Source organism: Galleria mellonella, unplaced genomic scaffold, assembly GCF_026898425.1.
Source record: "Galleria mellonella isolate WM207_F2 unplaced genomic scaffold, CSIRO_AGI_GalMel_v1 utg213, whole genome shotgun sequence".
NCBI classification, from domain to species: domain Eukaryota; kingdom Metazoa; phylum Arthropoda; class Insecta; order Lepidoptera; family Pyralidae; genus Galleria; species Galleria mellonella.
The window spans coordinates 3,390,560-3,404,000 of record NW_026442039.1 but is presented as its reverse complement, the minus strand read 5'-3'; the positions used below and the strand labels follow the sequence as shown (position 1 = coordinate 3,404,000).

The window sequence follows — 13,441 nt, the reverse complement described above, 5'->3', positions numbered from 1 at the left end:
CATTACACCGCTGACCGTAATTGTTCTCTGTCGTGATCGATAATGGACCATATAAATTATATTACAATGGATTCACCCAATAGTAACTATGTTTTATTATGCAACTTATAACGGCAAACAAGCTGACGACCCACCTGATGGAAAATGGTTACCGTCGCCTATAGACATGAACATGTAAGTTGTGTTTTCAAACACGGGCTCGTAGTTGATCACGGTCGTGACTACGATTGTTCTCTGACGTCATCGAGAACCAACCGTACGCGTTGTCGTTCGTTATGATATAAACAACGATGTGACAAATAGATACTCACAGCAGCGGTGTAGGGCGCGTTTTCGAAGACGGGCGCATAGTTGTTGGCGTCGGTGACGTTGACGTGCACGAGCGCGGTGTCGGCGCGGCCGCCGCTGTCGGTGGCCGTCACGGTGAGCACGTAGCGCCGCTCCTGCTTGTAGTCGAGCGGCTGCGCCACCGTCACCAGCCCGCGCCCGTTCTGCGACGTGATCGAGAACCGTCCGCGCGTGTTGCCGCCAGTTATCTCGTAGTGGAGTCTGTACCAGATATATGTATATATTTGTGATTATCCTATCAAATATATTAGTGAGAATGGATAGATGCACGTGATCCAGGGTCATTATTTATGATTAAAGTTGGAGAACACTTATGAAATAAAATATGAATTAAATTCAGGAGTGGATACTGTACAACTTTGAAAAAAATGATTGGTTGCATTCATTGGATGGATTGGTCTCTGGAAGCGCGTACAGAGCCGTTAATAACGAATTAGGCAACATAGCAAATGACTTACATTTACGTATATACGATATAGATACGATATTATTAATGTAATATCGCATCAATGTGACAAAAGCATCAGTTTCAGATATGTAAGGGTGATTTCTTACTACACGTATCTGGGAATGTTTTAATTAGTTGTTTGCGTGCTCCGCTTATTTTCTTGGAAGTGAAAGTTGCCCTCCTCACCTGTTATCCTCGTCAGCGTCGGTGGCGGTGACGGTGACGAGCGGAGTGCCCGGCGGCTCGTCCTCGGCGATCTCGACATCGTACTGGGCGGGCGCGAACACCGGGTCGTTGTCGTTCACGTCCTGCACCACCACCGACACTGCCGCTGTGGCGCTGCGTGGCGGTGTACCACCGTCAGTTGCTGTTACCTGCATTGTTTACATTTAAATAAATTTTAGTATAAATAATGATTTAAATATTTAACATTATAATATTATATGCCATCGACAGGGAATTCAACCTTCTAGATGGTCGCTTACAGTACGGTTTCAGAGATTTTTTCTCTCACAAACGCTCAAGTTATGGAATGAGCTCCATGTTGAGGTTTTTCCAAGAGACTACAGCATGAGGTTCTTTAAAAAAGTGGTAAAGAGGTTTCTTTAAGATTGGCAAATGGTAATTATTGCGGGTACTGTGGGCGTGCATAGGCTATGGTGACCATTTACCATCAGGTGGACCGTATGCTCGTTTACCACCTCAGTGGATTAAAAATAGTAAGATGTTTATCACTGCTTCAAACTTTTTATTTGAGGAGTCACCTAAATTTTTAAGATCAAGATTCGAGCCCGAGACTTTATTTACGTGGTATATTTATATGAAGTCTGACTATGGCTTTTCAGTAACTAAGCTTAACATATTAGCTCTGAAATCGGAATTTGGACTGAAACAAATAAGTTAACATTCACATCTTTATTACTTTACTTGAAGAGAATGATTTTAGTTTTGTACGTCCGTTTTGCAGTTTATTATTTCAGCCCTTAACTGTCCACTGAACATAAGCCTTCGCTATAAGAGGAATTTTGACAGTAGTTGCCACGCTTGGCAGGCGGGTTGGCAAACGCAGTTAGGCTTTTACAGATATTTTAAGAGTGACGCTGCTGCCCATCTCTCCACCATTAGCTCCCTTAGTCACCTTTTACAACACCCCCGGGAAAGGAAGGCGTGGCTTATTCTATGCCGGGGCCAACATGACGATTCATACTTTATATTATGTACAAAAGAATAGTTAAATAATGGTTGAAATGGCGTTACCTGAAGTTGATATTTAGCTTGCACTTCTCTATCCAGCGGTCCCGATGTGTACACCCAGCCGGACCTGGGATCTATCGTGATAGGCATATCGCTGTTACCCCCATACTCTTTATCTGACAAGGTGTATGTTAACTCAGCGTTTACTCCCTCATCTGCGTCGTAAGCTTGCACCTAAAATTATAATTTACCATAAATTTTACCATAAATTCGATTAGTACTTGTAAATAAAATTTAATGTTTTATTCGTTATAAATTATAGTGTAAAAGTTCGAAAGATCGATATTTAAACTTTTTTAATACTAAAAGTACTATATTAATAGCGTTTTTTATGCTATTTTAAAATCAAATTTGTGTTTCGTTCGGCTTTCAAATTTGGGGAAACATTTCATGGTAGGCCCTCAGATTTTTATGTGCGATAAATAGCCTATAACTAATGTAAATAGACCACTTGATATGAATATGAGACTCACTCTAACGATACTAAATCCGACGGGTACGTTCTCGCTAACGGACTCCTGGAACAGCGATGTGTAGAACCTTGGAGAGTTGTCGTTGACGTCCTTTACGTTCACCAGTAGTTGGGTGGTGTTCGACCGTGATGGACTGCCGCCGTCTGGGAAATGGCATATAAATTAGTTATTTATTTGAAAAAAAAAAAAGTTCTTGACTATAATGCCTAATTGAGTAGTCAGAGCTATAAAAACTTTAGTTTAAATAACTAGTAGATAATCCTGGACATATTCAGTGTTACCTAATCATCACAAAATAAACAGATCTTATACTAAGGGTAGATGCAAATATATGTATTGCCCGAGGATCGAACCCGCAATCCACCAGAATACGCCATTATACCCCAGAAATGTTAATACACGTTTGAACGTGTTTTCTTGATATTTAAAACATTAAAAGTTCTTCTCTGTTAACACTAACTAACAATTAAACAGGAAAAATATAAGTTCATCAACTTTCAGACAAGTTGTCGAACATGCTGAATATATTTACAGCTTGTATATATTTACCGAGTAAATTCCACTAAAAGATGGAAATGATCGAAAATACAATAATTTTTTTTATTGATTAAATAAACCAGATTCAATCCGGCATTGAAATCAAATCAATCCGAAAATCAAGCCAATAAATTGAATCCATGTCTGAAATCTTGACATTACAAGTGCCTATAGGTTCTATAGGGTATTTATCATGTATGTAAGGATACATTTTCTCCTTCAGGAAAAAATTGATATTTGGCGTGAAGATAGGTAAATAGAATATAGGAACTTTCACTTATATGTGCATATGTGTACGGCTCTAGAGGCCGGGAAAAGATACGTCCGGCATTTCTATACATGAATGACTGTATTATTGAGAGATACGTACCTTGAGCTCTTATAACGAGCCTGTAGTTCCGTACTTGCTCATAGTCGAGGGGTTTGACTAAGGACACGTCCCCACTGAGGCTGTCGATGGAGAATTGCATTTGTGTGTTGCCGCCGATAATGGCGTATCGTATCGCCGCGTTCGCGCCTACGTCCGCGTCCGTTGCTCTGTAAAAAAAAAAGATTAAACATCTGTTTTTTTTCTTATTTTAGAAAAAAAAAACTGTTATTAAGACATTTGATATTTAGGACAATTAATTTCTTGTTTGTGGTAGGTAAAATAAACTGTGGGGAAAAGGCGGGAAATGTTAAACTTGACTTTGGAATTTTATTTTGGATGAATTTAAATATTTATTTCTAGTTATTTAGTGATTATGATAGTATATTTAGTAGTTTAATATTTGTTACTTAGTTTATTTGTAGTAGTTTATGTATTTATTTCGTTGTTCTATTGTGGCATATTGGACAATAATAAATCGTTGCCAAGTAAAAAAAAATCTTATTTAAGAATTTATTACTGGCTATATCCTGTGGTTTCAATAACGTGAACCCATTATAAAATATCCTATGTTCTAATTTAGGATATAACCTATCCGTCTACCAACTTTTAATCAAATCTGTTCCGTAGTTTTTGAGTAAAAGAGTAACAAACATACATACATCATATACATACGTAGGATAAGAAATCAGATAACTGAGCCGAACCCAGAATTCTTACATCATTCTTGAATGATTCCGATGAATAAAAATATTTTTAGCGAAATATTGGTACGTCAGTAAAAATTTTTCGTTTAGCTTGATCAACAATATTTTATCAGAATCGACAATAAATTGTGCACTTGTATTTAGTTATTATAATAATTTTATTATAACAATTTAATATATTCAATAATAATAATAATATAGTCTAAATTTTGTCTACAGTTGTGATTTAGATGAGTTATAGGCAATAAAAAACAAGCAGAAATTAAAATTTTATTATAATATTTCATAATACTAATTATTTAACTAATTTTTAATACAGACATGCAAATGTATAAAGGTAATCTACTAAATTCTCACGATGATATCAAATTCTCATTATTGAAAATGACCTAATATCCTGTAGAAGCTGATTTATTGAAATTACATTTAAAGATGATCGTTTACCAATATTTTAGTAATCTTTAGTAGTAATTAAGCATTATAAGGTAATTTTTTAAAAGTATCATTCTTAAGATAACAGAATAAATTCGTTTTCTTTGAAATTTTACAGGTTAGAACGTACCTAGTATTATTTTCTTTAACCAGTGCATATTGCCAGTGATAATCTACGGAACCGAAACACGGTCCTAGAAGGTTGCCCGTATGCAAAAGCTTCAAGTTATAAGCAAACTATTAAGAGCGTTATGCTCGGAGTTTCTTTGTATGATAGAATCCGAAAAAGAACCAAAATTACCGACATAGCTCGAAGGATAAGCAAGCTGAAGTGCGAATGGGCTGGTTATATAGTTCCAAGAACCGATAACTAATAGGTCTTGAGTGGCAACCCTGTACGGGCAAACACATTGTAGAACGACGTTGTAGAACTAGTTGAAGTGCACTGCAAGGGAGTTGTTAATAGATGCACCGTTTTTAATGGCAGTTTATGAGGGAGGCCTATGTTCAGCAGTGGACAGATAACTGCTGATATGTATGATGATTTTATACTTATTTCCTAAACACAGATGGTAACTCATTCTTTATTTTAAGTATAATGTCGTAAATTCAATAAATACGAGTAAATAACATAAAGATAGTACAAACGTTTTGATAATTCAAAAACAGCTTATCTTTTTTTAAATGTTACGTTTTTATTATTGTATTGATCTTATAATTGGTGATTTATTATTTATTTTTAGTATTAATATTACACTTTGAGAATATATTTTAAATCTTGATAAAAGACTGAATATTTAAATACATAATATAAAAAAGTCCCGTTGGCTAGCAGTCGGCTAACAAATCTAACACTCCATTCTTCATATAATAAAGTCTAGAGTAAAACTAATTTTATTTCATTGAAGCTACAAAGTAAATGTATTATTTTGGCACTTACCAACCCTCTGTGGTCTATTTCTGTACCGCTAAGATGGCAATCAAGTACATATCCTGCCTAAGGGTAAGTAATTACCGCGTCCCATGAATGCTTGCAATCCCAAGGGTAACTTACATATTTCCGACCCAGAAGAAACCTTTTTGCGCCCTTTTTATGTAAAATCTCATTTAATAAAAATGTCTATTGAATATTTTTTATAATACCGGTTTTATAGAACGGACAAACTGGGTAAATGGGTTGATTATGCAGCTCTAAAGACCGATAATCAATGTAAAAGAATGGCTCTAGAGTAATGAAATAAATGTAAATGTACTATATTTTAAAAAGATGGTAATGCAAAGGCAAACCCTGTTTGCGCTTTTGTTATACACTGGTGCTCTACCAGTAAGAGATAATACGAGTAGGTAAGGATAAAAGCAGGTCAATTTGCTCATCATAATGAATTCACAAGGATTATTAGTTATATTTTATAATATAGAGGGCAAACAAGCAGCTCTCACTAATTTAAAAAAAAATTCTAGACATGTGTAATATCAGTATTGCTACAATATCTATATATTGATATCCTCTGAAAAGTGACAGCATAAAAAACGTCATCACCCATTGCAATACCGCCTATTCTAGTTGGATACCTCCATTTGTTTCAATCGGGTGTTTAATTTCAATATTGCACATTGGGAAACCGATATTTAACATATCTTTTATTGGGCTAAAATATAGATATTGTTACTGCAATATATAGATATTACCCATTCCAAGTGATTATCAAGACCCACAATCATCCGCAACATTAAGGTTTTACTATCGTATCTATTCGGAAATACTGTGGTAGTTAGAAAAAGTTTAATTTCCAGTGGGAACTGCATGGAGGTAGATCTGGCAGGATTTTAGCAATAGAGGAACATAATCAACATCATCTATTAACAATTCATTCTGCTAATGCAGCACTATTGTTGTGTGAATTACAATTAGAGAAATAACCTCAAACAACTAGAAGTTTATAGTGGTTTATTTGTTATGTTTGTTACAGGAAAGGTAATTTTCATTCAACAGTGTAGAACACATAGCTGGAATGATGGTGATGGTAATGAAATTTAGTAAGACAATTGGTATCTTAGTATTTCTGAGAGTTTGTAGAAATAAAGTGAAGGGAGATATATAGTCTGATGACTTACTTGATCCTTGCGATTACGGGGTTGTCCGCGACACTGATGTCTTCATCAATGGTCACCGTGTACGTTTTCTCGCTGAATTGCGGGTAGTTGTCGTTGTCATCCAGTACGTTAACATGTACTGTAGCCCTGTTATAGAAATCATTGCATTAACAATACATTGAACCACCTTTTATTGTAAAGTAATATCACTCTAGTCACGAAATATCTCGGTGTTCTTTAGACCATCAACTATAATACCAAATGCTTAATTTTTTATAATATTTAGAATGGCAATGGAAAGTGATAAAAGTTATTCTAAAATCAATTACGGTTACAAAATAATTATAAAAAGTAATTATAAAATTTAGAATTTTGTCTATTAATTAAACATTTGGTTGAAAAATGCTATAGAAACATAAAAAATGAAAGTAATATTCTAATAATTCTTTTATTATTCTAGTCATTATTTCGTCTATTAAATTCGTGATAATTATAAAATTGAATACAATTTACAATACTGTAGCGGAAGAGTCAAATTATGGAATTATGAAACTAATTCGTTGACGCCTAAGAAACATCGGATTTAGTTCGGATAACTATGTCAGAGACTTCATCCAGTCAATATTTTTTTTTTATTATTTACTGTATTATACTTAATTTGATTCCATATTTTATCAGAAATACTTACGTGCTGGAAAGTCTATCTGAGATAGGGCTGGCTTGATCAGTCGCTTTTACGATCACAGTATATCTAGCGACCTTCTCCCTGTCCAACGTGGACCTGGTGAGTAGTGCTCCGCTCCTGCCGTCTACTCTAAACACATCTTGTGTGTCTGTTTGTTCGTTACTGGTGTCTATAGACTCATTGGTATCTTCCGCGCTTAGGGTTTCGGCTGATACTGACTCGATAGAGTATTCCACCTAAAGGAAAAAAAAAATGTACATAAAATAAATATTTATTTATTTTAGATTTTTATTTTATAGGTTCAACAATGCTGTAGCTTCGTATCAAGACGGTATTAAATAAACGACAATTAAAAAAGTCCATAGTGCCAAACACTCGTGATTCTTGGCTAGTTGTGTAAAAGTTGGGCTTGTGTGTTCTAATGTTTTATTAATCTTTGTATTTTATTTGTTATCACTTTGCTCGGGATGGAAAAAGAAACATCTCAGTATTACTATTGTACGCTTCTGTTTTAAGAAAAAAAAATGGATCTGGAAAGATATCACACTTTTTATTTTAAGCAAATATTCTTTAAAAAAATGAGACAGGAGAAACTGTCAAAGAAAGTTTTTTCAGTTTAAAATAAAAATAAAAACAAAATAATAATAATTTTACCTCTGCATTTTTGCCAATGTCTTGATCGGTTGCTTTAAGTGTGAGCACCGTGGTGCCTGCGCTAGCGCCCTCTCGGACCGATGCCTCGTACTGTTGCATTTCGAACACCGGCGAGTGATCATTGCAGTCTAGTACATTGATCTATAATTAAAAAAAAAAAATGATTAGAATTCGCTCTCTCTAAAGCTTCGTATCATTACATATTAAATTAGTATATTCTGCTCGGAAATAAAAAAAAAACTATACATTTAATTATTTAATTTTTTTTTAACATGCAATAATGTTTTAATCACAACAAAAAAATGATCAGTCGTATGCATGATCCGTACCCGACTCAAAAGTCAAATTCAAACATTTAATTAAATATTTGAATTTAGAACATAGACCCGCATGATTATAAATAAAATATTGTTTTTTTTTTTTTAATAGAAAATGGCAGCTGTCGCCTTTAAAAAATTAACATACATTCAACATGGAGTAAATTCTATCAACTGCAAAAGGAATTGTGAAAAATTGATTAAAAAATTAATGAAGTATTCGAGTAACGTATTTAATCGTTAAAAAATTAAGAATTGAGAATTATTTTAGAAGTTGTTAATTCAAGTATAATTCTATTAAAATTAACGACAAAACTTATGTTATGTTCGGTATACATATTATAGAACACTCACTTGCAAAGTGGTAGTTCCACTTCTTGGAGGAAATGTGTCATCTTGTGCGACAACCCTAAAGTAATGGACGTCCAGCCTCTCCCTGTCGAGTCTTGCCTGAGTGGTGACCACGCCCGTTCTGGAGTCTACAGCGAACATGCCGGCAGACCGGGAATCCAGCAAGCTCGACATGGAATACGTTACTGGACTGTTTTCTGGGTCACTGAAAATTATTTATCTTAATTATATTTAAATAGTGAACTAAAATAAATAATATGGAGCTTGCACTAGATCAAAATATCAGAAAAAAATGATTCTGAAATGAAATGAAAATTGTAATTGGAAGATCCATATAAATGTGTTATGTACTAAAATTAATAAATTTGTATATGCACTCAGACGTCTACGCAATACAGCCAGTAAAAATGCAGCTCTTACCGCGTATCATGGTTACGTTGGATCTATATTGCGATATGGAATCTTACTTTGGGGTAATGCAACATTGATTAACAAAGTATTCATTTCACAAAAGAAATGCGTTAGAGTTATCTGTGGATTAGCGCCTATGGAATCATGTAGAAACTATTTTAAAGATATAAAAATATTAACAGTTACGAGTTTATATATCTTAGAAATTGGAATCTTTGTTAAAAAACACCCACAGTTATTTAATAAAATTTGTGAAATTAATAAATTTATCAAAAGGGACCCTACCAAACTACACATGCCTATATGTAAGAGTAGCCTCTATCATAAAAATTGTTTTGTGATGTGCATAAATATTTACAATAAGATACCCCAGTCATTTCGTGAAATGCCCTTTGAAATTTTCCGAAGAAAACTACGAAATTGGCTTATTGAAAAGTGTTTTTACACGATAAAAGAATTTGTAAGTCTGAATGGCAGATTAGACTAAGAATGCATTTTACGTAATAATATTAATAATATGACATGTACAATTTCAATGCTTTATAACTATAATATCGACTATTTTTAAATGTTGACATAATTAACTAATTCAATGTAACAATTAATATGTATTTAGAATAATTATTTGGACATACATAATTGATAAACTTTTACTTAACATGTACTAAGACAAAATTTGCATGCCTTTAGATAAGGCGAAATGTGTAGTTCAGTTACCATTTTAAGACCTTTGTACCACATTTCGAGCAAATAAATTATTCTTATTCTTATTCTTAATCAAAGATTCCTTTTCGAGTTCCATAACAATCATGTACTGTTTGTACCATTTTTTTACTTTATAGTTTTATAATTATCTGCTATTATATAACCATAAACTAGAAAGGTAATAAAAAACGAGTTGATGTGATTACAGTCCAGTTGGCTGCAGTTCACGATACTAATGACGATGTGATGGCATAGCTGTACCTATAATATACTTTTTATAATAATAACATGTTTCTTCTTGTTTATAAAACTATCTAAACAGATAAGTAATTTACCAATAGATTTTATGGATCAGTCTTTTAAAGTGTATCATGATACAATATTATTATCTCATAAGATTAAGGTATTGATAATAAAAAGTTGTGTAACTTCGTAATACATACATTAATTGTAATCAAGAAAACGCCTATGCATATCTAATTACATTTATAGATATATAATATGTATATAACTTATAATTACCAGAGGGAGATTTTGTACAAAAGTCGTTTAATTGGGCACCTCTCTCCCATTCGTGTTTCAATCGTGAAGCAGTTGTATTTGCATGGCTGTGTTTCGGTTTGAAGGGTGGGATATGGCGTGAATTTACTGGGTATAGAGGAATAACGCCTGAGTCCTCAGGAATGGCAACGCATAGGGGGTATCATGGGCGAAACAGTATACTCTGTTATGTCCATGGTACTGCTCATGTCTATAGGCGACGGTTACCACTTTCCATCAGGTGGGCCGTCAGCTTGTTTGCCTTTCTAAGTTGTATAAAAAAAACTTATAATAAATTATTCCACTAGGTCACTATTTTCCATCAGATCAGACTGTTTTGCTATTATAGTAAATGGCTTAAAAAATCGTACTGACAATAAAATGAGAAGAATTTTCTAAGTTGATATTGTTTAATATATTCTAAGTTGATTGAGTTATTCTTCAATAGTTGGAAGACACAAAGAAAATAGTGAAAGGTCTTAAAGTATAGTAAAAGTGGAACCTGATAACAATATTCAGTGTAGATGAGTGCAATTTGCACGTTGTGCATTAGCATTAGTGGTTACGTAATAATCTCAGTAATTCTATTTCAGTATGTCTGAGGAAACAAATTTCAATTACAAGGAGCTAAATACAAATGACAGTGAATAATTACCAGTTCAGGCCCGTCCCTAGTCAGTTAATAGCGGTAAAAAGGTTTCACTTCATCGAGTGGCTCTTTGTGCGTCATTGTTCCTAGACGATAATGATCATACCGTATAAAATACAGTCATCAGTTTAAATTTGAGCGGTTTAACCTCATTGCAAGCGGTGGCATTGTCTGCCGACGCGTGCAATGGCTCATGACAATGGTTCCGGACCACATAAAATAAATGAGACTATAAAAGCTCAACGAGCCGGCATAAAGTCAATTAAGCGTCAGATGCTTTACGACCGAAGGTGTTATATTCATGTCATTTAAAGATAATGCCAACAGAAAGTCAACAACCTCTTTATAACGGATGAAAATACTAATCGGATAAACATGCAAATGCACACAAACATATGGCATGGTTGTGTGTAGAGAATGTTAATAAACGAGACTGCATGGTTCTAATTAGCATAGATAGATAATTTTATCGTCGTTCACATTTGATATTTATGTGTTATGGTGACAGAGCAATAACAGCTTAATTAATTGTTAATATATACGTACCGCGCTCTTACAGATGTGACAACGACTCCTGAAGGTTGCTCTTCAGCAACAGAAGCCACGTATAATGCTTGTTCAAAGTAGGGAGATTGGTTTCGTAATTCTCTTTTCACTCTCTTAACGATATCGGTATCATTTAATTCTTGATGGTGATATACTATTTTCAATCTATGGTCGGAGTCGATAATATTCGTTTTCTCACAATTGAACGTGAACAGAATAGACACTTTCCACATAGGTTCCTGAATACAGACATCGTTGCTTGTTACTAAATCTCCCTGACTATTCTCAATCATAAATCTTGGGTCACTGACATCCAAAAATTGTACTTTACACATTTTCTGAACGGTTCGTGGTAAGAAAGCCGTTAAAGAATTAACAAATTGAGACCTCTTCAGGCATATTCCTTGCCAACGATCCGCGGTTGGTATTGCAAAACTTGCATACGTCTCCGTTACCCATTGCTTAGCTTCAGCTATTTTCACATCTACAGCCATATCAAATGGTACTAATGAATGAGATCGTTTTCTTCTACTTTTATTCCTCGCTACAAAATCCTCAAACATGGCGTTAGACCAAGGATAAGCAGTGGAAAGAACACTATATTGACTAGAGACTAATTCCTCAGCTTCTAACAACCTCCAGTCTATACTCTCTGGATATATTACTTCTCTTTTCTCTCTAACTGGTTCATCCTCATATTGCAGAGCCGCGTCGTTTTGATCGTAGACTCTATCGAAATCTATATCGTACAGATCTGCGTGTCGTCGTGAACAATCTTCGCCTGTGACCAGAATTCTTATAGGTAGACTGTAATACTCAATGTCACGGATTCGTTCCGAAGTAGAGTCTACGTAGAACGTGAAGAGATTCGGGTACATAACACCGTCACATCTTAGCCTCTTCCTTAAGGTAACTAGGCCTGTTGTCCTGTTGACTCGGAGAATATGATGAACAAAGTTGGCCGTGCGGTGAACGTCTATTGAGTATGTTCGTTCCGAGCCGAGTCTGTAGACAGCGGCATCGATGACAACATGACCAGGCCGGGCGGTGTCGGGGACGAGGACGAGGTAGGCGCGCACGACCGCCACGGCCAGCGCGGCGATCACCGCATGCGCCCACATCCGAGACATGGTGCGCCCGTTCATCTACAACACCGCCACCGAGCCCGCCAGCTACTGCTGCTGCCCATCTGTAACAATGTTTATTATTTTTATAATAACTCATCTTCATATATCTTTATTATCATATATTATTCATTGTTCGTTAATTATGTAGCTTTATATGTATATAGTTCATAGTACTTATTTTCCTCAGACTGGAATATTTATTTATTTATTTATTTAACACTTTATTGCACCAACATAACATGATTTGTTAAAACAATTTTCAATACGTATAGTGTAGTACAAAAGGCGGTCTTATTGCTAAGCAATCTCTTCCAGACAACCTTTGGGTAGAAAAGTTGTAACACGTTTTTTTATGGGTGTAAATGGAATAGTAACCCCGCCTGCGATAACAGGATACGCTGGCGGAGCACCAGTGAAGGGTGATCAATGAGAATGAGAACAGGCCAGTTAGCCCATCGTGATGAATTCATCAGGAATTAACCATGATAATTTCCATTACTAACAATCCATTTCCTCCCAGTTGTAACACGTTAGCTTGAACAATATTATAGTCGTTACAGTGTATTTTCAACCGCCTTCAAAAAGAAGGAGGTCCTCAATTCTGTTGCATTTTTTATGTTTTTTACTCTATCAGTTGTAAACCGATTTGGAAAATTCCATTTTTTACTGAAAGGGACTTTTTAGAGATTGGTATCATAAATATTTTAAAAAATCGGTTCAGTAGTTTATTTTTTAAATCCGTTTAGTCAGAGTCAGTGCTGTTCATCATTTGGGCAGTTAGCTTAGTGACCAAGAT

The 13,441-nt window shown here is 34.9% G+C and overlaps 1 protein-coding gene across 1 annotated transcript in view; it reads right to left on the bottom strand.

The window, feature by feature from the left end:
- Positions 1 to 13,441, bottom strand: part of LOC113511902 (protocadherin-like wing polarity protein stan) — a 218,967-nt gene that overhangs the window by 38,639 nt on the left and 166,887 nt on the right. The window contains exons 6-15 of the mRNA XM_052894517.1: positions 11,519 to 12,707; positions 8,671 to 8,872; positions 8,000 to 8,140; positions 7,349 to 7,581; positions 6,682 to 6,807; positions 3,431 to 3,597; positions 2,524 to 2,666; positions 2,054 to 2,224; positions 983 to 1,170; positions 312 to 549 (exon numbers count right to left, since the gene is read on the bottom strand). Of these exons, the coding sequence (XP_052750477.1) occupies positions 312 to 549; positions 983 to 1,170; positions 2,054 to 2,224; positions 2,524 to 2,666; positions 3,431 to 3,597; positions 6,682 to 6,807; positions 7,349 to 7,581; positions 8,000 to 8,140; positions 8,671 to 8,872; positions 11,519 to 12,663 (2,754 nt within the window). The 5' untranslated portion in view covers positions 12,664 to 12,707. The remainder of the gene's footprint in view (positions 1 to 311; positions 550 to 982; positions 1,171 to 2,053; positions 2,225 to 2,523; positions 2,667 to 3,430; positions 3,598 to 6,681; positions 6,808 to 7,348; positions 7,582 to 7,999; positions 8,141 to 8,670; positions 8,873 to 11,518; positions 12,708 to 13,441) is intronic.